The sequence below is a fragment of the Acipenser ruthenus genome, chromosome 22, assembly GCF_902713425.1.
Source record: "Acipenser ruthenus chromosome 22, fAciRut3.2 maternal haplotype, whole genome shotgun sequence".
In the NCBI taxonomy this organism is placed as follows: Eukaryota; Metazoa; Chordata; class Actinopteri; order Acipenseriformes; family Acipenseridae; genus Acipenser; species Acipenser ruthenus.
In genome coordinates, this window is record NC_081210.1 from 6,330,776 (window position 1) to 6,356,780 (window position 26,005).

The 26,005-nt window shown below is 38.5% G+C and overlaps 1 protein-coding gene across 1 annotated transcript; it reads right to left on the bottom strand.

The window, feature by feature from the left end:
- Positions 1–16,184: 16,184 nt before the first annotated feature.
- On the bottom strand, positions 16,185–25,707 carry tmem130 (transmembrane protein 130). The gene is made up of 7 exons (XM_034053104.3): positions 25,217–25,707; positions 23,361–23,532; positions 22,962–23,119; positions 22,637–22,721; positions 22,229–22,431; positions 20,438–20,553; positions 16,185–18,867 (listed from the first exon to the last, which is right to left on the bottom strand). Exons 1-7 carry the CDS (start codon positions 25,314–25,316, stop codon positions 18,676–18,678), a joined length of 1,026 nt encoding a protein of 341 aa, XP_033908995.3. The 5' UTR covers positions 25,317–25,707; the 3' UTR covers positions 16,185–18,675.
- Between the last annotated feature and the right edge of the window lie 298 nt (positions 25,708–26,005).

The following is a 26,005-nucleotide window of genomic DNA, read 5'->3' on the forward strand; positions in this document are numbered from 1 at the left end:
CAGCATTCAGGAAATGATGGCTCACATTTAAAACTACACCATAAACCTTAAAAAATATATTTTAAAATCATTTGTTATTAATTTGGTACTACAACAAAACTGCATGTGCTGGTACTGTACAGCTCAGTATTGTACAGTATTGTCATATGCTTCCATCAATTGTTGCATTCCAAACACCAACAGCACACAGAAACCTGATTATCACTTTACATTGCACTGCACAGCCACCAATAACTATGCAAACTAGAAGCTATAGTAAACACTTAAATTCATGTTGTTGTTGTTGTTGTGGGTACAATTGGATTGCACAACCCCTCCTGTTTTCTTGTTCTTCTTTAATAATATTTGGCAGCAGTGTGGGGTAGTGGTTAAGGCTTTAGACTCTTGACCGGGGAGGGTCGTGGGTTCAATCCCAGGTGGGGACACTGCTGCTGTACCCTTGAGCAAGGTACTTTACCTAGATTGCTCCAGTAAAAACCCAACTGTATAAATGGGTAATTGTATGTAAAAATAATGTGTAAAAAATAATGTAATTGTATGTAAAAATAATAATATTTGTGGATTTAAACATGTTGAAATGTTCTCTTACAGCTACAGCGCCTTATACAATACTGTAATTTCATGTAGATTATGCTGGTATTGATCCCATGGCATGAGTAACAAAGAGGCACCCTGTCATTGGGTATTATCAATAGCATGGCAGAGTTTTCAGCAAAGCAGCAGGCTTGCCTTGCATAAGCATCTTCAAAGCAGGTTCTTCAAAGAACAGCCATCATCTAGAATTGAAGCAAATCCAATCAGGCTGCTAATTATTTGTTCTGAGAACAATCTCTGTCTTTAGCTGAAGTGTTTATTAATGTGATCTCTAGTTCATTGATTTTATTTACAGCACCACACTTCAAACCCAGATTATCAGGGAACGAGCTGAGCTAAAGAAATCAGGGAGTCAAGGAGCACATTAGCAAGTTATTATACTATTGAAAACAGATTTTTAGTGTCACTGACATCTCTCTAAGATCTGTTTCAGTGCTGTGTGGCAGAAGTGTGGGGGTGTATGCATGCCAGGGTAATCATAAAGTACTCAATCTCCTATTAGCCCTGTTGATGTCCTCTGGGGATTATGTGCTCAAAAGATCAGATACTCCTCTGCTCAACACAATCTGTAACCAACCTTCAGGAAGGCTACGTTTCTACCTGAAAAGCACCTGTCGCTGTTTAATGAATGAATGGACTGGTATTTAGGTGATGTGCCACAGAGAAAACATTCTTCGGCTATACAGCATCAATCCTAGAAAAAGCAAGTTAATGGTTACCCAGGTCACCCTTGTAAAAAAATAAAATGACTTTAAAATATGGATTTACAGTATTAAATGGAAAGAAAGCAGAGATTGAGAGCACTATAGTGATGACTGAAGTTCCTGTGCTGCTACATCAGTATTGCAATGATCTAGATCAGCTGGAGTCACAAGTACAATAATATCTGATCTCATGAGCACATCATTTGACAGGATTTGAGGATCACAAGGATTAGAGTCACTAGAATACTTTGAAGGAGACACTTTAATGCTTGACCACCAGGGTTTACCGAAATCTGCAGGCCATTGGATAGTAAAAAGATTTGATCTGGTCGTATCTGTATTGCTTCATATGACTTGCACATCTCGTTTCTTGTGAGCTCTAATCCCACTTTATTTAACAAGCGAAAACATGTTTTATTGTGTTTACGAAACCACAAGAGAAGTTGTTGCTTGGCTGAATACATTGGTTGTTGTGGGAGGCCCATTTCTTTGAATTGTACCTACCTGTGAAGGCCTCACTGCACTTATCTTGCAATCAAATGATTAATTTATTTCCTATTACCACACCAGTACCGTATAAAAATACGTTGAAAATGCCTTGTCAAGTAGAATCTGTTTGCTTTGGTGATGTACAGTGTAAATTTAGGTCAAATAATGTCTCAGATAAATCTTCCCATCCCAATTGCAAGCATTTCTAAATCTTTAGGTTATATTTCCCAAGGCAACTTCAATGGGAAAGTAATGTTAAGGAGGTGTGTTTCCAGAGACTTGCAATCCAATACATATTCTGTACACATTCATCACATTCACAGTGTGTTTATGGACATGCAGTACACAGGGGGTTCAGGGACTTTGACAAATGAAAAGAAGAAATAACGCTCAAATAAAAGATATCATTCACATTAAATGCAGAGTGCTTTATAATCATCACAGCTTGTTTTCTGATTTCTGTGGATAATAAAAACAAAACTAATACAGATAAAAAAGAACAGGGTAATCAATAACGGGAGGATTTGGTGTTGAACAGCTGGCCAGTGGAACTAATGACTGAAGATGATAATGATGAGGATTATTTGGGATACTTTCTGTTAGGGGTGTGCCGATACTCGTATTACCCAAGTAATTGCCTTTAAGAAATTTGAAGTTGTTAGGTATTAATTAAATGGAATAAAACGTGTTAATTACTCAATGCAAAGCAATGCAGTCCCTCAGTTTCCCTTTGTGCAATTGAGTAGCAATCAAAAACAATTTGAAGTGTTATTTAAAATATAACCTGTTGTGATCAAAGTAATCAAACTCATTTATATTTGCATGTGATTATGCATCTTACCTTTCTTTTATCCTTTTGATGGGAAACCTTTTTTTCATCTTTCCTTAGTTTCCTTAAAAATGTGTCATTTCTGCAGTGAACTGTGGGATTCTAATCCTGGGGAGGCTTCAAAGACATACCCAATAAACGTTTTAACATGTGTGATCCCAGTCTTAAAAGATTATAAACTGAGTTGGGAATGCATTTGTTTGTGTTTTCTGTAATTCCTTATATAAGAGATTCCAACAGGAACATAAAAAAAGCCTTAATCTCTTATCCACAATTTCATAGAGATTTTTAAAAGCACAACCAGTTATATAAAGATATTTGTACAGACCTAAGTGTAACACACCATATTCTGAATATGTTATGTAAGAACAGTATTGTCAATGGTGTTATGTAAAACAAAACAATTAAACTAAATTCGGATGAGTACTAGAAAATGATTAACAAGCAATGGATACGATGATGAGGACCATGAATAAACCCCACCAAAGAAAAATAAATAAAGTCCAAAAGACGTCCCTTTTTGATAGCGTGAACCAATATAAACTTTGTATGAGACACAGAGGGAATCAATTTTGAATTTACAAGGTTTGAGCTGGAAGATTCTGCACTCTGAATAAAAGAGTCTCTACAACTCCCAGATGAGACAGTTGCAGATAAACATTTCATTTTTCTGTTACTCAAATAATGAAATCTAAAGGGGCAGCACACAAGATGTCATCATCACTACTTCATTTAAAACAGAAATAAATAAAACATTTGACGTTTTATTGCTTTGTTGGACTTTTTAGTCTGCCTCTCTGTGACATCTACTTTGTTGCTTATTTAGAATGCATTCTGATGTCTTTAGTCTGTCTCCCTAGGGGAGTGTTCCACATCGAATCCAGCCAATATAATTGGCTCCCAGTCAGTAGTCACAGTGCAGAATGCCTGAAAGGCAAGCAGATGTAAAAAAGGTGCATGAAAAGCTTTCTGATATCAAGCTCCATTGGCTGTCCCCACCAGCAAAAGCAATTTCGCATATACTGTATGAAATTCTAGTTTCATATAACTCAAGTTTTTGACATTTCATCTTTTAATTTCATGGTTTTTACTTTAATTTTTTATTAGTGTGATTTCTTTCCATTTACATTTTTTTTTAAAGTTACATTTATTCATTGTTTGGTAACTAACTTTTGTTGGGTGATTTTTTTTTCCTTTTTGAGTATTTCAATTTCACTTAATACAAGGTTAATAGAAAATAAAAAAAATTATAACAGTATTTAGCACCTGCACATTGTAAATCTCTTATTAATCCTGGAGAATGAATCTACATTCAGTGATGCAGTGGGACAGGAAGCGTAAATGTAGTGATTAAAATCACTTCCACCAAACTATAAGGATTAAATAACAAGGTTTGTAACCCACAATTGTGTAAAAAAATGCATAGGAGCTTTCAGTTGAAATCTTTTTAAAACACACAACTGAATCCCATATTAAGTGCCAGTTAATGTTAAAATAAGACTCCAGCATGTGCAAAAAGGGTTAACACTTTAAATGAAGTATCTCTAATTACGGTGTATTTGCATAGTAGTTACATAGAAAATACATGTGTACTTACACAATTAAAATGTTATTATGCATAGTTACAATGTACTTAACGTGTAAATCTTTTTGCATGATATATGTAAGTACACAATTGTATCAGAAAAAGGTGTCTTCTCTGGGGATTCTGAAGGGAGTGTCGTATTGGCTCTGGCACTCCTGTGGTTTAGGGAGGCAAAACCGTCAGGGACTGCTTCTCCTCATTGTGCTACAGCGAACCCTGCTGGCCAGGCGCCCAGTGAGCTCAGAGTGGACACCTGCAGGGCTGGCCTTTATCCTCCAGAGGCCGGTAGCTTGCTGACATCTGCTCTCGAGTTCCTGGGTCTAAAAGAGGAAGCTGGCTCGGTTATGGGATCGGAGGATGCACGCTGAACCTTCAGCTCTCCAATTGCTGTGGTGAGGAGCAAAAATGATTGGACATTCCAAATTGGGAAGAAAATGGGGGGTTAGGTTTAGAGTTAGTGTTAGGGGGGTTAGGGCACTGAAAGTGGTCCATACTGTAAGATTTACATTAAAGTTGTACGATCACATGTGCCTCATACATAGAGTTCACAGCACCCAGTGACTGCTGTACATTAAGGCCAATAAGCTTCTTACTGCCATGAAAATGTTCTGTCGATAAACCTGCTCTCATGTTATGTTCAAAGTCTTGACAGTGTTTATAATTCCTTACCTTGAAATCCTAGGGTTAATCACTCTTGGCAGGGCTCTTATTTTCCTATCTACCCTAACAGAGAGTTGTCTATTTCAATTATTTTGATCAACCCTTTTATCTCTTTCTTAATCCTGCAGGTGTTTGTGATGTACACCCTTAAATATCACTCAATCCAATCAAAAGTATGATAGAATGGGGTAGAATGAAAGGAGGTTTCTACATTTTATAACTGCTGTTTTAAAATCGACTGCTGTTCAAATGTTCTGTAACACTCTGTGATTAACACCTTGGATTTTAGGATTGGATATTACACAGGCATTGACCCTAACTTTACTTTTTAATGTGGAGGAACAGTTGAGCAGAACTTGGTAGCTGTTGACTTTCCTCCAGCACATCAGCCTGGATTCACATTTAGGATCCAGCAACACTTTCTATTAACCAGACAAAAAAGTTCCTGTGATTATCATTAGTATAAGATATAGTAATTTCATACTATTTCATGTTATTACCGTCAACTCCTTACATTTTTTAAAAATAATTTTTAACAGTCATTACAGTTAAACAGAGACCATTACTGGTGCAGGCAATTGTGTTTCCATTTGATATAAACCCAAGATCCTGTTGCTTTTTAACTAGAAATTCTACAAAAATGAGATCTGAAGGATGATGCAAAATCACTTTTATTGTTCCAAACAAAATCACAAAATCACCCTATATGTGTGAAGGCCCGTTCTGTGTCTTTGTTTCATGTCAGTCCAGACTCCATTGTCTCCCCCTCACTGTAGAAATGAGGTGCATTCTGTCTCTCTCAAGTCAAACAGACTCTAATTGACAAAAAGAGCATGTCTGAAAAACGAAGCACATGCAATTTTCAAATGGTATTCAGTTGTGCTTTCATCTTCTGCTTTGCCATCCTGGTTCTCGATATTCTAATTAACATCCCATGTGCTTATAAAGCCAGCCTGACCTTTGCCAGATGAGCTGCTATTTATATGTACATTGAGGTGCAAATTCACTGCAGGGATCTAAAGACTGTGTATTAAATAATAAGTGCTAATTATATTTGTAGATCTTAAGACTCTCCCCAGAGTAAATTAAAAGAAAAGGGCTTGTAACCAGGAAGTCCCTGGTTCAAATCCCAGCTTAGACACTGACTCATTGTGTGACCCTGAGCAAGTCACTTAACCTCCTTGTGCTCAGTCTTTCGTGCAAGACGTTGTTTTAAGTGACTCTGCAGCGGATGCATAGTTCACACACCTTAGTCTCTGTAAGTCGCCTTGGATAAAGGCATCTGCTAAATAAACAAATAATAATTAGGAATATGTTTACACAGCTGAATTCTTCAGATCTATTTTATTTTTGACAAGGAAGGACATTTTAGGCATTACATTTACATATAAAATGTCCTACTTGATAAAACATGTAAAAGTATCTTAGCATATAAAAGAAATGCTTTCCTGTAATCCACCGAGAACAAGGTGATAAACACACAACACTCTGTTCTTCTGAGGGACAGGGTGACTTGCCTCCAGAGGCCACAAATCACAACTCCCGCAGCTGACCTCATTGCTTTGCCAAGCTGCACCTGGAGTCTTTGTCGTTGAACCCCACAGAGAAGGGCAAGAACTTAAAAACTGACATGTAAACACATTTTAAACATTCACTTCCAGACAAAGGTGTCCTTCCCCTCCCTAGAAAATTCTGGTAATTACAATGTTTTCATACAAAGGACAGGGAAGGGGGTCAGCAGAAGGTGACATTTTCTCTTATTTGAAAAGATGACTCTTAATTTTCAGTTTTAAATACTATTTAATACTATATTGAAACAGATTTGGGACCTGAGCAAATTTCTATGAAACTCAATATAATTTACAAGCATAGATACAGGAAAAAGTTTTTTTTTTTTTTTTTTTTTAACTTTTCAAACATTGCTTTCTGGGAGCTGTTTGTGTTGGATCTGTGCCCACTCACATGCTCAGTAGCTCTCAACTGGACAGAAGGTGCAATGATTTGTTCACAAGAGACAGACGGAATAAAATTGCTCAGAGGAGTTACATTTAGCACACCATTATGTCACTTGCCCAAAGCAGCAAGTTTTGGGCAAGTGATTCATTTTGAATTCTTTTAATTAAACTTTTGCAAATGCTTTTTCCAAAACTGTATTCTCAACATGTAACTGAGAAAGCTGCTGTCTGTTTCAGTTACGTTGTCAGAAACAGCAGACCTGACAGACTTTGATAGAGGGCTGATCGCCGTTGCTTAGGTTGGCAGATGCTTCCTTGTCCAAGACTGCACAAACTATGAATGTTTGTTTCTCAAGTCACAGCCTCAACAGTGATCACCCATTCTGGAAGAACAGATTTTGCTGCAGATTTCCAAAGCCAGCTTCTCTGAAGAGAAAGGAGATAGTAAGCACCAAACATTTTCAAAACCCTACAGTTGAACCACGTTGTGTCATTCTGACTCTCCCTGGTGGCCCCACACTCTATTGACTGTCTTTTTTGTCCTGCCCCTCTTCATACCCTAGTAGTGTAAAGGTACATACTGTATGCATATCACTGTGCTGGTATCTTTCTACAGATGAAAAGATTAGTTATGACGGTACATCAAAGGTCATTCAAAAGGTTTCTGACTTCGTAATATAAAATCTACATTAGTCATAAATTGATCTAAACCCTCCCAGAGTAACCTGACTCAAAAAAGGATCATTAAAAGCAAATTGAAGCAGCATTGACAAGAATATCATATCATTATTATTATTTATTTCTTAGCAGACGCCCTTATCCAGGGCGACTTACAATTGTTACAACATATCACATTATACAGATATCACATTATTTTTACATACAATTACCCATTTATACAGTTGGGTTTTTACTGGAGCAATCTAGGTAAAGTACCTTGCTCAAGGGTACAACAGCAGTGTCCCCCACTGGGGATTGAACCCACAACCCTCCGGTCAAGAGTCCAGAGCCCTAACCACTACTCCACACTACTGATAATCATTTATTTCTCAAACATTCATTTTTAGATACTATGTGGTTTTCCTAGTGCCACGGCAGGCCCCTCTGGATGTTTCTGTAACATTCATTGGGGTGAATTCACTGCGAATGAAGGTATTCAGAAATAGTACAAGCCCATTGAAAGACAAAAGTGTGTCTAAATAAACTAAAGGGCACAGGAAATATTTGATGTTGATTTTCAGGGTGCTCGTGAGATTGAAAAAAAAATAGATGAAAATCTCTGGTTTGAAAAGAGCACACATTAAATTGTTGTCCATTATTATTATTATTATTATTATTATTATTATTATTATTATTATTATTATTATTATTATTATTGGCGACTTACAGGTGTTACAGGGCAGTACAGAGTTACAATGCAAGATCAATATTTAATACAGTAAGTGCAAACAATACTACTAAGGAAGTCTGTTCTGCTGCACACAACTCGGCTATCCTATTGTTGTTTTCAGATATTAAAAATAAAATCCAAACATCGCTCTTTTGAGACATATTTATTACAGGTTGATCGTACGTTACACAGCACTGCAAGGGAAATTATTGTTAGTGTTCATGCCTCATTAGTAAGTTTGCCTGACCAAACATTACATTCTGTGCTGGAAGAAATTCAAGCATGAATATTGTTGTACATAAATAACAAAAACTGCCGATAGCCATTTGTGTTTTTTTTTTTTTTCTTATATCGGTGTCATGCCGATAGGCTAACGATTATTGGTGCACCCACAACTTTATATGGCACGTTGATAATGTTAGGCAATGTACATGAAAATGTGTCCCAATTATTAGATATTAATTAAATAGTTAATAGTATTTTAGAATTGAGTTAGTCAATAACCTACACATATTCCAGGATTCTCTTCAGATGGCATTGGTGAAGAAATGGAGCAGAACCTGCAAAAAAAACACAGCAGAGAGCTCAGCTTTCATATTTCATTATAGATTTCCATTACGACTTCAGATTCTGCATCTTTCAACAACTTGAACAATGTGAGTTATACTCTTTTGTATCTGGGCACTCTGCACTGTCTGATCAATGTGGAATTATACAGATTGAAACTAGATGGGAATTAAAGGAAAGCCACCGTTTGCAAAGCATTGAGTTAATCTATAGCAGGTCTAAACATCAATCTTTATTCACTTCTGCTGAAATAAAATAAATGGTGGCCAAGCACCCTTTCTGTTAACACGCTCTAAAATGGCAGTGACAGTGTTTTATTGTGCATCTGGCTCAAGCCTAATTATATGTATTGGTAACTGCTAACACTTCAATATCTAACACAGAAATCTCTCATTTCTACTCTATCCCTACTCCTTTTGTATCCAGTAAGACCAAAAGTGGCAATTATTTTTTTTAGCTTTTACTGTACATGCACCTTGACAGCAGAGGGTTCTTTTTACAATATCAAAAGGCAGGTTTGGGTTTTTTTGCATGTAAGAGGTACATTATAGAAAGACAAGGGGGTCCCAGAAGAAATTAGACTCCCAAACTAATAACGGAAAAGACAAACTGGTTGGTAAGAGTTTTATGATGTTATCAGGACCTGATGAGTAGAATGCACTCAGCTGGATAAATGTTGATTCAATAGCGTGCTTGCTTTAGCTCTAATTGGTAGGTTATTTTGTCAAAAGTGCTTTTGAAAGCAACAGCGCACTCCCTTCTAGTGCTTTCCAAAAACAGAAACTTCAATGAAGCCCCCTCAGGGTGACCACCTGCCATCTACTAATATGAGAAACAAAAGCAGCTGGGCTGAGTGAAGGTCACACGTTGTTATCAAGGTCAAAACACAGCCATTTGAATACAAATGATTAATAGGTTGTGAGAGTGATATTAAGCCCTGTTATGATGGTGTAATCAGTGCAAGTACTGAACATGTCATCTTGAGTCAAAGTCCTTTAAGTCAGTATCTTAGAACTGAAGTTTCATGTGCCAAGGTCTCAACCCATTATGGTCACAGTCCATCAGAAATGTTGGGTTTTTGGATCAGGTTGTTGTACTGCAGTTTATTAGGCTGTTCAGTGTCTAATGGTGGGGTAAAGATGTCTTGCTTGTGAGCCTTTTCCAACATCTTTTTTTTTTTTTTTCTTACCAAAATTCAATGTTACAAACCTATGTAAGTACAACTTAAGAATACTGTCTTTCAAACATTACATGTCTCAGCTTTTTCTAAACTTCTCGTTGCTAAATTATGTATATAAATAATTCAATATGTAGACAGAATCAAAGGCTCCTGAAGTTCTGATGCAAGCAGTTGTAGTGAAACAAGTAGTCCTATCTTCTGAAGCCAAGTGTCTGTGCAGTTCTCTGATCCATACCGTCTACTACAGTGTCACAGATGGCAATTCTGGTGCTAGGCAGACATCAAAACAGACTAAATCTTTTTTACAGGTACATGGAATTTCATGAGTTCAGCTCTGTATGCTTTTCCAGTCAGTGTGGATCCTGGCAGGATCTTTTCTTCACTACATTTTCACCTCCCCAACACACTGGAACCCAACCTGCACCTGGTAATAAAGCACGACCAGACTATACCACTTTGCTGTACAATAAATTACCTCACTACTTTTTTAAATTTAATTTACTGGCATGCTTGCTGTCTATGCTAGTCTATAGAACCTAGTAAAGGTATGGGGAGGAGCCCACACCGCTGCATTGCAAATGCCCTTGACATCTGCACCCTGGAATAAAGCCCACGAAGTGGCCATGCCCCTGGTGGAATGGGCAGTAAGCTTTTCTGGAGGGGGCAAGTTCATAGGCAAGCTCATAGGCAGTCCTGACTGTATCTGTTATCCATTTGGACAGCCTCTGTTTAGACAAGGCTTGATCATGGGATTTAGCCCCATAGTAGACAAAAAATTGTTCCGACTGTCTCCAACTTTTCATCCTAGTCAACGTAGTATGCCAAGGCCCGCACTGGGCAGAGTGTATGGAGATGTCGCTCCCTGTCAGACTGGAAAGGTGGGTAGAAAGCCTCCAATTCCAGACTGGTTGACATGACATGCTGAGATCGTCTTCGGCAAAAAGGCAGGATTGGTATGGAGCGTAACCTTTGTCCTGTACTGTACTGTAAAAATGAAGCAGGCTTTTGCAAGCAAGCAAGACGTACCCCATCTGGTACGCGTGCCTGGGAAAGCCTAGCCTAGCTGGGAAAGCCGTGTGGCACTGGCTGCATAGGCATGCTTGAGAACCACCTCCCAAACCCGGCACTGCTTGTTGGGGTAGATAGCGTCCTTGAACAGGAACGCTAAATTAGGAGCCTGGGCCAAGGAGGCAATTGAAGCCTCCACTGGAGAAAAATGGACCAGGCCTAGATTTTCTGCATCATACACCCTATATAGGGTGTCCATTGACCGGAGAACAGCAGGAGCTGTAGACCCCAGGCTGACTGGATCTGAAAAATAAAATCCGGGTGAACTGGGTGGGGGGGGGGGGGGGGGGTGGATACAGGAGAGGCTCATCCTCAAAAATCGATGGCCTTATTTTGCATTCTGTAGACCAGAGCACTTGCACAATTGCAGTGGCCCTCTTGATTAGCGGTAGAAGCAATGCCGGGGAAGTACTGTCAGATTCCACGTCAGAGGTGACGATGGACAGTATGTCCTCTTGTGGTCAATCTGCGCTTGTAGCCCCCTAGGTCCCCAAGGTGACAGGCGGCACCGAAAGTTCATGCAGTAATTCCATGAGAATCGCTCCTTGGTGGGAAACAGCTACCCAGAGCTTTTCCATCTGTTCCGAGTCCTTTGATCGCTTTGAACGGTGACTCTTCTTCCTCGAGGCAGGAGACGGATAAACAGAGGAAGATGAGAAAGACGATAAAGACGGTTTCCTGCATGGGCTACTTGCCCGGATGCATCGTCCGGTCTCCCTTGGCAAAGAGCCAGGAGTGAGGACGCAGTCACTTTTCTAACAGAGGGTGATGTAGAAGAGCGCTGTGCAGGAGTGTGAGATGCTCTGTTCCTGGAGAGACGTTTCTCAAGCATGCATTTAGAGAAAGGGGCACAAAACACTGGTTAGCCAGTGTCTCCTTGGCGTGCTCTGGCTCCCTGCAGGAAGAACATCTGCCATGCCTATCCTCAAAAGGCAGACTGGCCTTGCATGTACTTCTAAACTTGTTTTTTAAACTTGTTGCCTAAACTTCACAGTACATTACCTGCTACATTTACAAATGTTTTCCACATTCATACTCAGGCAATAATGAAAGTTTAGACAGAACCTTTCCAGAGGCGTAAAAGGCTTGGCAGCTTTGAAATGCTCAGGTACACAGTTGACTGAGTCTCTAAAAGGGGTTGCTTAGCTAAATGGCACATTTCCCCCTGCAGGCGAAAACTGACGTCATCTCTCCCCGCCTCCCTTTTACTGTATAGTTACCGTATATGTAATCTCCTTGGCTGTTTCCAGCACTGGAAAGAAAGCTAAGTCAATTGATGTTACTTTAGAACAATATTGAATACCAATACCCCACATTAATGGCTTTGGTGGGTGGAGGAAATGGAGTGTCTGGATTGATAATGGCAGATCAACAAATTTATGCTTCACTGGTGGTGTGTCCACGTTCCTCTGGAAACTCAGCTATAATACATTCAGTAAAAAGTGGTCTTCTAGTCACTTAATTAATCAACAAACAAGTATGTAATAAGAAGCAGGAATCAAACTCAGGGCTCTTGGAATTTATACAAACTCAGACTTTAGATGTTACGCGAAAATCAGAAAGAGTTAGGACTATGTTTCAGGTCATGTCGTGGACATGTTAGTTCTTAACGTAGCTCTTACTGCAGAATGTTGTTCCATTTCTTGCCTGTCTCATCTGTCTTTGATGAATTTCATACCGGAATGGAAACAAGCGACTCTTTGATGAAGAAGACAGTCTTGACAGCATATTGAAAGTGCAGTCTGCTGCAACAGAGGCGGCCACAGCAATACAAAGAATGCAAAATGAACTTCAATGGAATGAAAGTGAAGTGACGAGGGGTCCCGATAATAAGGTTTCAAAATCTCATCTCAGCATCACCCTGTCAACTATTGCTGTGATCTAAAGCTTGTAAACTATTAAAGCTACAAATCTGAGGTGAGTGAAATGAGGCACATACAGTATAATTGATCACAGCCCCTAGCTACTCCTGCACTTAACATTGTTTTATTTACATGGACAAGACTACTACCCCAGTACTGTCATTCTAAAAACTGGTAGTAAATCATCAAAAACGTATTATATATTGACAGATTCATAGAAACTACACAATAAATGTGTTCATTAGTACCAGAACAGCAGTCACTCACCTTCTCTGGCTTTGACACTTAATTGAAGATTTTTGTCTCCTGAGCTAATTGGCAGATCGTAAACAGCTGAGATCTTGGACAACAGTCCCTTATAGAAGGCTCCCATAGCAAAAACAGCGTAATAAAGCACAGCGAAGGCATGGTAAAGCATAGATAAGCATTGTAAAGCACAGAGAGGTATGGTAAAGCATATTAAAAATCAGGCCAACCAGGGTATGGCAAATGCATAGTATAAATCATAGAAAAGCATGGCAAAACTGCAGAAATGCATTACAAAAATATTGTGGTAAACTGTTATAAAGGATTATTCTCTTTTCAAAGATATTAATGGATACCTATTTTTGTGCATACTTAATTATTTAGCGATTTTTCTATGTAATATTAATTTCACTATAGTGGCATTACTTTTTTCAGTAAATGTGTGCTCTCATCTTCTATTTTTGGTATAAATATTTACATTAATGATACCTTTGTTATTTTACCTAGCAGCCCTTGTAAACATGCGTCTGGCTCCTGGTAAATGGAAATTCATTCTTTTGAAATAGGTTTCTTTTGAAAGCTCGCAAATGCTATTGAGAAGCTCGCACAACCTTGAGTCATGTTGCCATAGTGAAAATCTAGTGTCTGTGATTATTTGTTTGGAAGAACTGGGATATGGGCACAATACCAGGGCTTTGCAAGAAGAAAATAAACACAGTAATGCTAAAAAGAAATATAAATGGAACTGGACGTAATATAATAATTGCATATAGTAACTAACCACCAGTAATAATTACAATTTAATCCATAAAAAAGTATTACCGAATATGCAACCCTGCTTACTCTTCTCAAACTGTAAAATAAGTACTGTATGAAATATGGAAGCTGCTGTATCCTGCTTGTCTGGATTAGTGATGCTCCAGCATTGCTGCACTGCTGCTAGTAGTCCGGGAGAAGACGCTGAACCCTGCATCGCTTTCCACAATCCGCAAGAGAGAGACTGGAAAGAAGACAGTAGTAATGGCTCAGGTCACGGGCGAATTGGCTTTATTCATGAAACATACCAAATGACTTTTGTCACAAAAGCACAAAGTATAGAAGAGCAAAAAAGAAAGTAAGTGTTAGGGCACTGAAAATATAATATTCAAGAACGGAGAAAAACAATAGAATATAGTATGGGCTCCAGTTAGAACCACATTAGGAGATGCAATACATTGCAAGGCAGTGAAGATCAAGGCAAACCTCTAACTGAACCAGACTATTATTCTAATGCAGCCCTGCATACAGCCACAAGATTTCAATTATGCATCAGTATTTTATCCTATTGAAATAATCCATTCTTATCACACTGTACGATAGGAGTTAACTTTAAATAAAGGCTGCTGTAAAAAGGTAATATATCAGATTTAGTTTGATTCTGCACCAGGGCAAAGACTGCACAATAATAATAATAATAATACATATTATTATTATTTGAGGGCAACGTGTATATAAGTTATTTCCAGCTATGGTACACGTAGTTTTGGACTCAAACATACCTTTTTTTTTTTTTTAATGATTCTAGTAAACACAAATGAAATTGGTACCTCTTAGCCAAATTGATAAAAAAAAAATGCTCTATTTATACTTAGTTGCGATATACTTTTATTTTTTATGTGTTTTTGCTGTTTTATATAAATATATTTTTAAAAACAACAAAAAACAACATTCATTCACAAAATCAAGGTCTCGTGAAGGTTGGCGATTCTGCCAGTGTGGGAGACAGGCAGTCATAACTGTCGATGCTAAATCTCTGATGCAGGACTTGAGTGTCTCTAGTGGTTACAACATGAGCACTGCTATTTAATAAGTAATCTCCAGTCTCAAACAGCATTCTCTTCTGCACTGCTCCTCAGTCTAACACAGTGATTGTTTCAGCCCCTGCTGCGATGCAGTCTCAACACTTATTCACGTACTCCATCCTCATTAGGAAGCTCTGTACATGCAGCTAGATCAGATACCAGCTTCCAGGTCCTGGTTTCTACCCACATTATATCCTATTAAAATCACTGAAAAGCACACCTCACAATGGCAGACACATTGTCTGGGTCCCTCTGGGGTGGAGTATACTTGATGATGCACGTCATCATCATTATAGGAGATCTTTTGGTAGCTTAATTCACTGTATGTACCTCATTCTGTCTCCCTGAATGGGCTCATAAGGCACCTCACAACTTTCAGCTCATCGTAACAAGCAACCAAAACCTAGATCCACAGTATGCACACAAATATGAGTTTGACATGACAAAAGTCCAAATGGAATGTCATCATAACTGAAAAAGCCTGTCTCTAGATGTATGTGAAATTTGAAAAAGTCAAGATGAACACTAGACAACTAGCCAAACACTGACTGCAGCTGTCGACAATAGATAAACAACAAAAAAAATGTCATATGTCCTCGTTTAAACGTTTGGTATATGACAGTCATTCTCTTGTTTAACTTAACATATTATGAAATGTAACACATTTTTCTACTGGAACTTCAAATAGTGCTGTCTGCATACAGTACCTCTGTGACTGTTATAGAGTATTATGACATATTGAAGACAAATGAGTTTCAATATCTCCAAGGTTTTGCATAATGATTTAAAAACATGGTTTAAATCTACACCCACTGACTAATCCCACAGTCACTCAGTAAGCAGAAGAGGGAGACATGAATTGAAATACCTCCTGGACAAAATGGCCCCCCAAAACAAGATGATGCTTCTGTGTGGCTCAACTGCTTTAATATTTCTGTACATCAATCATTCAATTCCTGTTTTTAAAACTGCTTAAAAAAATCCCTGAATCAAGTCACTGGGAAGAAGAGAAATGTATAATTAACATAAGCTCCAAAAAAATGAGTAATTAGCAATTCATTTCAACAGAATAGCCTGTTACAGTACAATTTTTACTTAAATGTATGCTTAGGTTTTTTTTTGATAGTTTAATGTTTGTACTGTATTTCCAAACAAACCACCCTCATTAGTTAGAAGTTTGTTCCTTATGTAAAATGATTCCATTTGTTTGAGTGTACACTTGACGAAGCAGACACTATTTCATAGTTTGAACTTCTTGTTACATGGCACTGTGGCTGTACAAGGCAGGGGTGTCAAATCACAGTCCTGGAGGCGATTCCACTACTGATTTCACAAGTAAAATGAGATAATTAACTACTTCAGGGTCTGGATAAAGGTGTGGTCCAATTAAACAATTTAGAACAAGGTTGGAACAAAGACCAGGATTGAAACTTTGGCCACTCCTGGTATGAGGTTTGTAGAATATGCAGAATGCGTGGGTAGAATGCTGGCTCCACTGAGGACCAGCGCTCTCTTATAGGAACATTGAGGTACAGTAAATAAAATCACAATATTGAGAGTTAACATTTCAGATCAACCTTGCTATAGCAGGCAGCTGGGTGTCCTCTCGGCAATGAGAGGGCACATGTGGCAAGTAACTAGCGGATTGAATCTAAACTGCTAAATCTGGCTTCCTCACATCAAATGAGTCCTAACGTTCACTTACCATTTTCAACGAGTTATAATGCAGTTCTGTACATTATTTTCAAATGATTTGTTTTTTGTATGTAATTCACTGTATCTGTGCAGAGGGAGATAGAAAGATGAGCACATTCCTAGTAGATGAGGATCTCTGGGAATGACCGACTATCAGATCATGTTCCAACCTCTCTTACGTTTTGAAATAATTGTGTGAAAGTATTTATGATTTTATACTAAGTTCAAATGAGGAGAAGGGCAACCAATTCTACACTTTGAGACAGTCACAGCTGCACACCCACAGGGCTCTCTAGCTCGGTTAACCCTACTCTGGACATCACCTTTATGGGAAGAAACTAAGCCCCTACTGCTGTCACCTGCCATGTGATCTCGAGCAGTTACTTGATGGCTTAGCTTTCACAGTAGAACTAGCCTGAAGCATCTTGTTATTCTGAATACTTAATAATCTGGTTAGGAACACAGACAGTACATACACCAGCCTTTCTTCTTAGGAGTATTGGATTAGAATCTGGGCATGTGGTGCTTACCTTAGGCTATAGTGAACTGCAATCTGCATTATAAAGCAGACAGTCTGAAAACCAAATGGAGAGAATTTAATTGAATATAATGTGCTCCCTTGACTCAAAGACTGGCGCTGTGTTTATTTTCCATATTGAAAACAAGCTCAAATCAAATGTTTTTTTTTTTCTCTAAATATTCACAGTACAGAAAAGATGCACCAACAAATAAAGAGAGAGAAAACAGAATGTGTAAAACAGTTACACTACAACAGAGGTACCTCTTCTTAACCAACATGTGCTTTTTTTATGGGCATTACAACAATATTCTTCTTGTTTACTTCTTTGGATAACAGAAAATAAACTCAATGAACAACAATAACAGACACAAACAAACAGCATTGGAAACACAGAAAAAAAAAAAAATTTGCATTGCAGTATACAGAATACTTCAACTATCTACCTTCTTTGTATCCCTGCCAGAGCCACATATGTGCTTGCTATTATCACATTCCGGATACTAGGGTTCACAGGGCTTTGTAGTAGAGGTAGCCTAATACCGGAAACAGCATAAAGGCACTTAGTAAAGATGGAACATCATATATAACAACAATGTCAAGCAGCATGATTAAGCACAGTAATTGTATTCAAATAAGGCACAGCTGTCCACTTGTAGTTTTAACTCAGAACGTGGGGTTAACTGTTTTATGTTTTGAATGAGTTCAGATTAAATGTCTCAAGAATTTCATGTGTGTGCGTGCAATGCAAGGGTTTTAAATTCTATATGGCAATGTTTGCACAGATGAGGTTTGCAGGCTTGTTATCGCATTCCATCACTTCAGTGGGGTAGCTGCTTTCACCCACAATGCAATCCAAAGCATAAATTACACTTCCTAAATCAAGCATACAATGAAAAATTGAACAGACACCAGAACAGTACCAAAGGTAAAAAAAAAAGGACAATGGTTCTCTGCAGCAGTGTGCCTGAGGTATGAGCTGGCAAAGTTCAAACCGTACCAGTTAAAGCACTGCTGAAGACACTTTCACAGCTGCTTCTACTCTCACTTGTATATGCTTGTTGAAACTGAAGACAGCCCTTCAAACGTCAGTGCGCAAAGTTTAATTCGTTTTCTAGCCACCAACTGGTGACTACAACCTGTGTACCCCTCACAAGAAACAAGCCATTCTTTGTGCAGTGTATCAGCATTATATTTTTTACATTTTTAAAATCAAACTTAGTTCGAAATCAAAGTTGATAGTCAAAACAAGTGCATAGTAGTCAATAGATCACATTCTCTGGGTATAGGCTCTAAAGTGCTAAAGATTGCAGGGCACAGTCACCAAGATAACGTAGCTTCAAACAGGAATGGCATTCAGTCTAAGGCACTACACTAAATGGATGGATACGAGGCAACCAAGTAATTATGGCTTTGCAGGATTAAATGTTATTACTTAACTAGTAACAGCGTTGGTTTGAAGGCACTGTGAAACAGAGCCAGGGTCTGGCTGGTTAAGCCAGGTATGTCTGGACAGGCCTGCCAGCACTCTGTAGAAGTGGGAACCCTTCACCATCCTGCTCTGGGTCCTCCTCTTTGTGGATGGGGGACTTGGAGCAGTTAAAACAGCAGAAGTTGTGAGATCTCAGCTCAGAATCCTGGGTCCCCTCTGCTGATTTGTCCAGGGAGAAGTCAAAATTTGAAACCTAAAAACACAATAAAAGAAAGACTTGAGCACAAAAATATCAGTCTAGAAAAGCTCCTGGTATCTACTCTGCACAAAGTCAGTCGGATGACAGACAGTATCAGTTACAGTGTGGGCAGAACTGAAAACAGACCATACATTGGCTGTAGTATTTACTACTATCCTAGATGCTGAACTGCAATGTGTTAAATGTTCAGCAGGTGGCGTTTGTGTATATCCTACTGGTCACTCAATGGTTTAAAAGAAGCTATATTAAAAACTCAATGGTTGTCTTGGCATTTTGAGATTACAGGCCGCAGTCATAATCCCCATTTCTCTTAGGGAGGGTGGTAAATTAGAAGAAAAATGTTTTTTTTTTTTTTTTTTTTTTTTTTTAAAAAGCCCTCTTCCTAAAGAGTCAAACAGGAAGGCAGCTCTGTCGGGGCTCAGTACATGACTCGCTCCTTCTCTACTATTCTGTCAAAACACCTTGGGGACCGATACAAAAGATTAGGCCCAGAAATCATTCTTCTAGAAATCAATGTTTCAGAGAAGCAGGAAATTAACCAAAGCTGACACCGGATTCCCTAAATCATCTTTTCATTGTTTTTTTTTTTAACACACAGGCCAACTTCTGTACCAAAATTGAAAGGTCTGCTGCTATGGAGATGCCATGAAATGTGCCCCAAATTAGGGCCTCCACCTGCCTAGAGGAACCCTCAAGCTGTCCTGCTGATGCAGATACAGTATTTGATGCAGATGTGAGCAGATCTAAATCATTAATGTTTTACTAGCAAGATGTGAATACTACAACATGAAATACATTATACCTTTCATTAGATCAAGTACCACTCACTCCCATTTTACTTTTAGAAAAAAAAAAATCCTCATGGAGCCTCTGCATCATGTGACTAGTGCTCCCCAATAGCAGTGTTTTAACCTTTAGATAACCAAGTAGCACTATGAGCAGACAACATCATCAGTGCAATAGTGTACTTAAGATTTGCAAGGTCACCTTCATTACCACAAGCATCCTGGTCCACAAAGACAGGTAGTATAATGCATGCTTGAGGCAGAATTGGGCTGACTTATCTACCCTTCTACATACATTTTCAATCTTTTTTTCATCTCTTACATAACACCTTTTCTGATGAGCAATGCCAGCATTGAGAATTCATACAGTGCTCTACGCTGCACCAAAGCATGTTAAACCAGGGTATTTAATTCTATAATGAACATTAAAGCACTACAGCGAGGGGTCTCTGGGGTTCAAGATCACCGCTGACAGACATACCCAATTGTTAATTAATAAAGTTATAGCACAGGCTCCTGTGCGAATGGCTTTTATAAAAGTCTTGGGCTCCCCCGTGTGGATTCTAGAGGAAATTCCTTGCCTGGGATCAGGTCCTTTTAGCTCATAGGGCTCTACAGTCCATTTTGCTCCTGGTTTAGGAAGTAGGACGGAGTGCACCGACTTGTGTAACACTCTTAAGAATGTTTGTATCGAGGTAGTGAGACTGTTTCTCGGAAACACTTTTTGCATGTTTTAAATGTGGTTTTTAAAAGCAGAAATGCATGAGAACTGTATTTACCTCCACCAAGTGCTTCATTCTCGCACTGTTAGGTCGTAAGGCTGAGAAGGCGATGACTCCCAGACAGATGAGAATGAGAGCCACACAGGGCAGGATGAACAAGAGCCGGTGTGTGGCTGAGGAGAGGAACCAACAAGAAACATTTTAGCAGTCTGTTCATTAAACCTCATTCATATAGTCACTGACTATCTACTATCCTAATAGGGTTTGTGCAGGAGGGGGGCTCAACCCTTAGTGATTTACACCAATAATTATTTATAGTTGGAAAGCCCTTGAAAGAAGCATGAACAATTTATAAATGTTATTTATATAGGTAACCCCACGTGGAGAAAAATTCAGTCCAAGGACATCAAAATTGCCTTTTCTTACTGATTTATAAATACCTTCACTAGTTCTCACCACGACTTTCATGCACACCAACCTCTTTCTCCATCACAAGTGGTTAATATGTCAACCACAAATGGAGGAACAACCTCCTCAGAATTTGGTCCACTTCAGTTAGAATGACCTTATAGTGCGTCATGCGTTTCCAATTTTAAGAAGCAAACTTCAAACTGAAAATGCATCAGGTCTCCAGATCTATCACACTAGGATTTAAATCAGTTGAGGAAAACAACTGCCCCCTGGTGGTTATAGAAATAATATGGAAGGGAATGTGTGAGTTGGTGAGGATTTTGTAGTTCTAGGAAATGGTTGGAGGAAAGTGGACCTTTCTAGTTTAAACTGTGTTGTAATCTTGACCATATGTTGTGGAAAGCCCCCCCAAAAATAAACAAGGTGGAACCGGTCTACTAGAATTTGAAGGCTAAAAAAAAAAAAAAAAAAGCAAGCTACATTTGACACCATCAATTAAATCACCAAAATAAAATAAAACATCCAAAATCACGATAACATTACACACATTTAATATTTATAAAATGAGGAAGGATGACAAACTGTTAAACTGATGACTGATCATCCCACTCAGTAAGAGGAACCTTCTGCTGTGCAATCAAGAAGAATTCTTCAGATATGTGAGTTAAGGGAGAAGTGCAAGTCTTGCTGCTATACTAAATGTATTTTTTAAATTTGAAGCCAGTTATACACTGTGACTCAGGCTTATGAAGAGGAGCCAAAACAGAGGCTAATACAATTACCCTAGGAGCAGGGTGTCATATAATAAGTCACAAGCTACTTTTTACAATGTTATAAATCCACGACTCTTTTAGCCACAGATAACCAATTTACTATGCTATTACACGGAAGCCCTGATCTTATTCCATGTAGCGACAACACATAATTAATTATACAGTTCACTGTATTTGCAGAAGAAAGAAAAGGAGCCCACTTGTAAAGATCTTGACTGTAAATCTAACTAATAGCACACTCTAAATATACATAGATATTTAATGATCATAATTTTGCTGCCTGGTGGCATTATTCACGCCCAACATTAGCATTTTTGTCACCACCATAGCAGTGTTATCGTGACGGGACACATAAATGGTATTGAAATTACAATTGTCAGCTGAGCTGCATTCACAAGATGACCTAAATTCTAAACGATCTGTCTACCTTGTTCAGTAGTTGGTAGACAGGTCTAATTATGTGCTTGCTTTGTGTTTTCACTACATTGTTGAAGTATGGACCTCAGGAACAGGGCAGAGCAGTAATACAGTTCTTGGTGGTTTTGTTCTATAAAATGTGGGATGGAAATAAGAATCCCTGCATAGCTGTTTGAGCCACTCCAAGTTTTACTGTGCAATTAGTCACAGTGGAGCTTGTTGCTTGAACAGACTTTAGGGTTCTTACCATCCTGCCAGACAGTGATGTCATGATACACCTGCAGCATGCTGATGTCGTTCTTGGCAGTCACACTCAGGCAGTATCTCCCTGTGTTTGTAAAGGTGTAGTTTATGCTGCACGTCTTTCCCTTCATCCTCACTAGGTGGCACTGTCTTGTTGCAACTGGAACACAATCAGGAATCATCACCCAGCACAGGGTCATTGGAGGGCTGGCAATACAAGGTGCAGGAGTTACAGACCAAAGCCTAAAGAAATAGATACTGCAGAACTAGAAGTGGGGGTTACCCCAGAGTCACTGCCTGTCTGTGCCTGTGTTCAGTCTAATGCAGAACACCAATAAATCTACACACATATTTTATAATGTTTGTAACATGGAACGACTTGCTACATTTAGATTAGAAGTCAAGTTCTTACCTTCCATTGACAGATAAAGACAGGCTGGTGCTCTTGTGTATGTGGGCACTTGGAGGGCCGTTGAACTCAATGCTCTTGACAGCATCTGCAATGAACAACGTGACACTGAGTCATTCCAAGCCTTGCTTTTAACACGACTTCTGGGCACTGCTCCAATAGCGGATATAAAACCACAGGATTCTAGATTCTAGAATGTCAGCTGTCCCAATTGTGGTATACATTGTATAGAAACAAACTGATGCAAGATCCCCTCACACTGGCTGAAGAGGGGAATTCACTTCCAGTCTTTATTATATGGAAATTCAATTAAACATACACCATTTACCTAGCACTTTCAGTTCTGCGTTGTATTTCCAACTTTTAGGATGGAAGCTTCTTCCTCGCCTGGGATCCCAAAATGCCCAGACCTGCAGATTCATTGTGTAGTTGCCAGGGGAGGTGTAGTTATACCTGATGTATGGTATAGCTGTTGCCATTTGTTTCCTACATGCAATGAAAGCAGACACGTTAACAAAATGTACAGCTTTTTTGCATTATCTTGCATATTCTTCCCCTTTCTAATATGTGATTCTTAGACTTCAGTCTGTAGACAATCTTGCTTTCTAATTACAGAGTAGGGGAAAGCAGCCTTTAGCCATATAAAAATACCAGGTCTCGAAGTACTTAATTTAATTATACATGGAATTGTCTGATACAAAGATGCGATCCTTCTCATCTCACTCACCCATCACCCAGGTCCCATGTGTAGGAGAAGGAAGCTGTGCGGAAATATCGGCTGGGATCATGGAGCAGGAAGGAAACTTCCGTTGGGATGCCGGTGGCAAGCTCTCCTCTGTCTCGGATATAGGTTCTGTTCCTGTCCATTTGATAAAACAACAGTTCTCCAAGCACAGACCCTAAGGAATCAAGCCAAACAATACATAACAGCAAACTCGAGAAAGAGTTGAAGCTACAAAATGTACTTTTTTTTTTTTTAATTTATAAATCACTGTCCCTTTAAGATGTTATTTGCATTGAATTGTATCTCCCCCCCCCCAGCTTTTACCTAATGTTCAAATATTGTAATTGTTTTATACCACAATGGCTTTAGCGCTGGTCATGTCAGGACCATTGCTTTCAATAGTAAAAATTAAAAAACACACAACCTAATGCAACAGAGCCCTGAATTGTATACCATCTGAAACCAACGTCTCTGGCAGTTCTGTCACTTTTGTATTTTGGTGAGGAACTTTATTAATGTAAAGCTTGTGATGTATCTATGATTAGTATGATCAAATAGGCCATGATTTTCCTTAAATTTTCCCTACACTGTGTATATGGGTAGAAATAAATCTACTGCTATATCAGAGCTAGAGGTCAGACATAAAATGGGATCATGTTTGCATTAATCTAGATTAACCAAGACACAATTGGGCTTCACAAATGTGCCAATAAGGAATTCACAATCTGCTTCTCACACACATTTTCCCAGAAAAGATAAGGAAGCGCAGATGTCTATAAAGTTATTACACTATGGGTAAATCTGTGAAATGCATTAAGCGGATGGAACACAAAGTCACTTTGTGGCTTGTTACTTGGTTTTGGCCACTGCATAGCACACACACCAGGGGAGACTTGGGGTTTGATACAGCAAAGTTGCCTCAAACTAGATCTCCTGGACCCAGGTATCAAGCCGCTGTTACTTAAAAAGTGGCTTTGTGTTCCCTCAGCTTTACTCATCCTTGTGGATCTAAATAAGCTTTGAAGGCATTTATACCAAAAAACAAGCAAAACTCCAGGTAATGCTTATCTATGTATTGCACAAGCTAAAATTATAAATATTTGCATAATAAAGCAATATAAACTGATGCTTATCTGTTACAAATGTCAAACAAATTACCGTAGTTGTGATATCCCTTTCAAACACAAAACCCTGTATAGTCCATATGGTCTGTATGGAGAGTGTCTGGGAAAAGGTTTGTGGGGTCTGGGGTTGGTGGTAAAATCACGTAACACAGAGAACTGGGATTATATTATTACAATATTGTGATTTCACTAGTTACCAAACACTGCATAACGATGGGTGGAACGCCTTGAATTGTGTGCTCCGGTAATAAACTTGACACATAGCCACAGATTTTTCCTTTTAGCCCTATTAGGATGTGTCTTCAAAGAAATCTTGTATAAAGATACTGAACAGATCCTGTTAAAAAATAAGCTAATTTTGGATCATCCAAAGCTAAATTTTGGATGATCCAAAATTAGCTCAGTTGATTTCTTAGTACACGAATTCCTCCACTTTCTTTATCTTTCTTTCTTTTTTTTTTTTAAAACAAAGTTGCAGTACTATTTACTTCTTACAGCGTCGCTTTGTTTGAAGAACAAAAAAGCGCTTACAATAAAAATTAAATGGTGGTAGTATCACTGGCACTACACGGATGTTTAATCAGGACCCATTGCCAGTTTTGAACCTTGTTAGGTAAATATTGATACAAAAATAAAATTGATAATTGCAACAAGACCAATTCGATTTAATTTACAAATGAACGACTTTCTTCAAATGCACCTGGAGTATTTTTTTTATGAAATATTATAATTTACCTGTTAATCCATATGTTGCGTTCAAGTCACTTGTTTGATCCGCCGCATTGAAGAACCACGAGATCAAGAAAAAGGAACCAATTTGAAGCACAGCTTTCATTGTAACACAGCGACAATTCTGAATGACCGGGGATCAAAAATCGTGTTTAAATACCCATGGCGCGAAGCAAAATATTATTTCACCGCCCCCATACTAAATGTGCCTCTGATTTACATCCATCCATCCATACAGTACAGTGACATACATCACACAGAAAATCCTGACCTTGCGATTGATTTAACAAGACAGTGAGTACCGACTTCCCATTAGTTTCAGAGACTGTCATGTGCTGTACGCTGTCCTTTAAATTAAGAAAGAAGCTAGTCAATTTAGTACCACAGCCCCACACATTACATTGCTACTTTGATATTCATTGTTTTATTAAAGTTTCTGAATATTGTATTTTTGTTGTTATAGCCAGAACTAAATGCTGGAGGCTATACAATAACTGAAAAATAGATTCGATTTATTAACTAGATATATTTGTCACCGCCTGCTTAATGTCTGTGATAAATAAAACAATTAGTCCCCATTTAATTGGATTTACTAAACATTTACTCCTTTTACACAAACTATCGGACCGGAAAGTTGGAAACTTTGGTAACAGAACAAAATAATTAATTCTTGTGTGTGTGTGTTCTAAAAATAAAAGCTTTTCGATATAAACATAGTGTTAATTGTTAATATATATTTAATATATATTTGATATCGGTAATTCAATTGTTGATAAATACAAAGCAACATTCTGG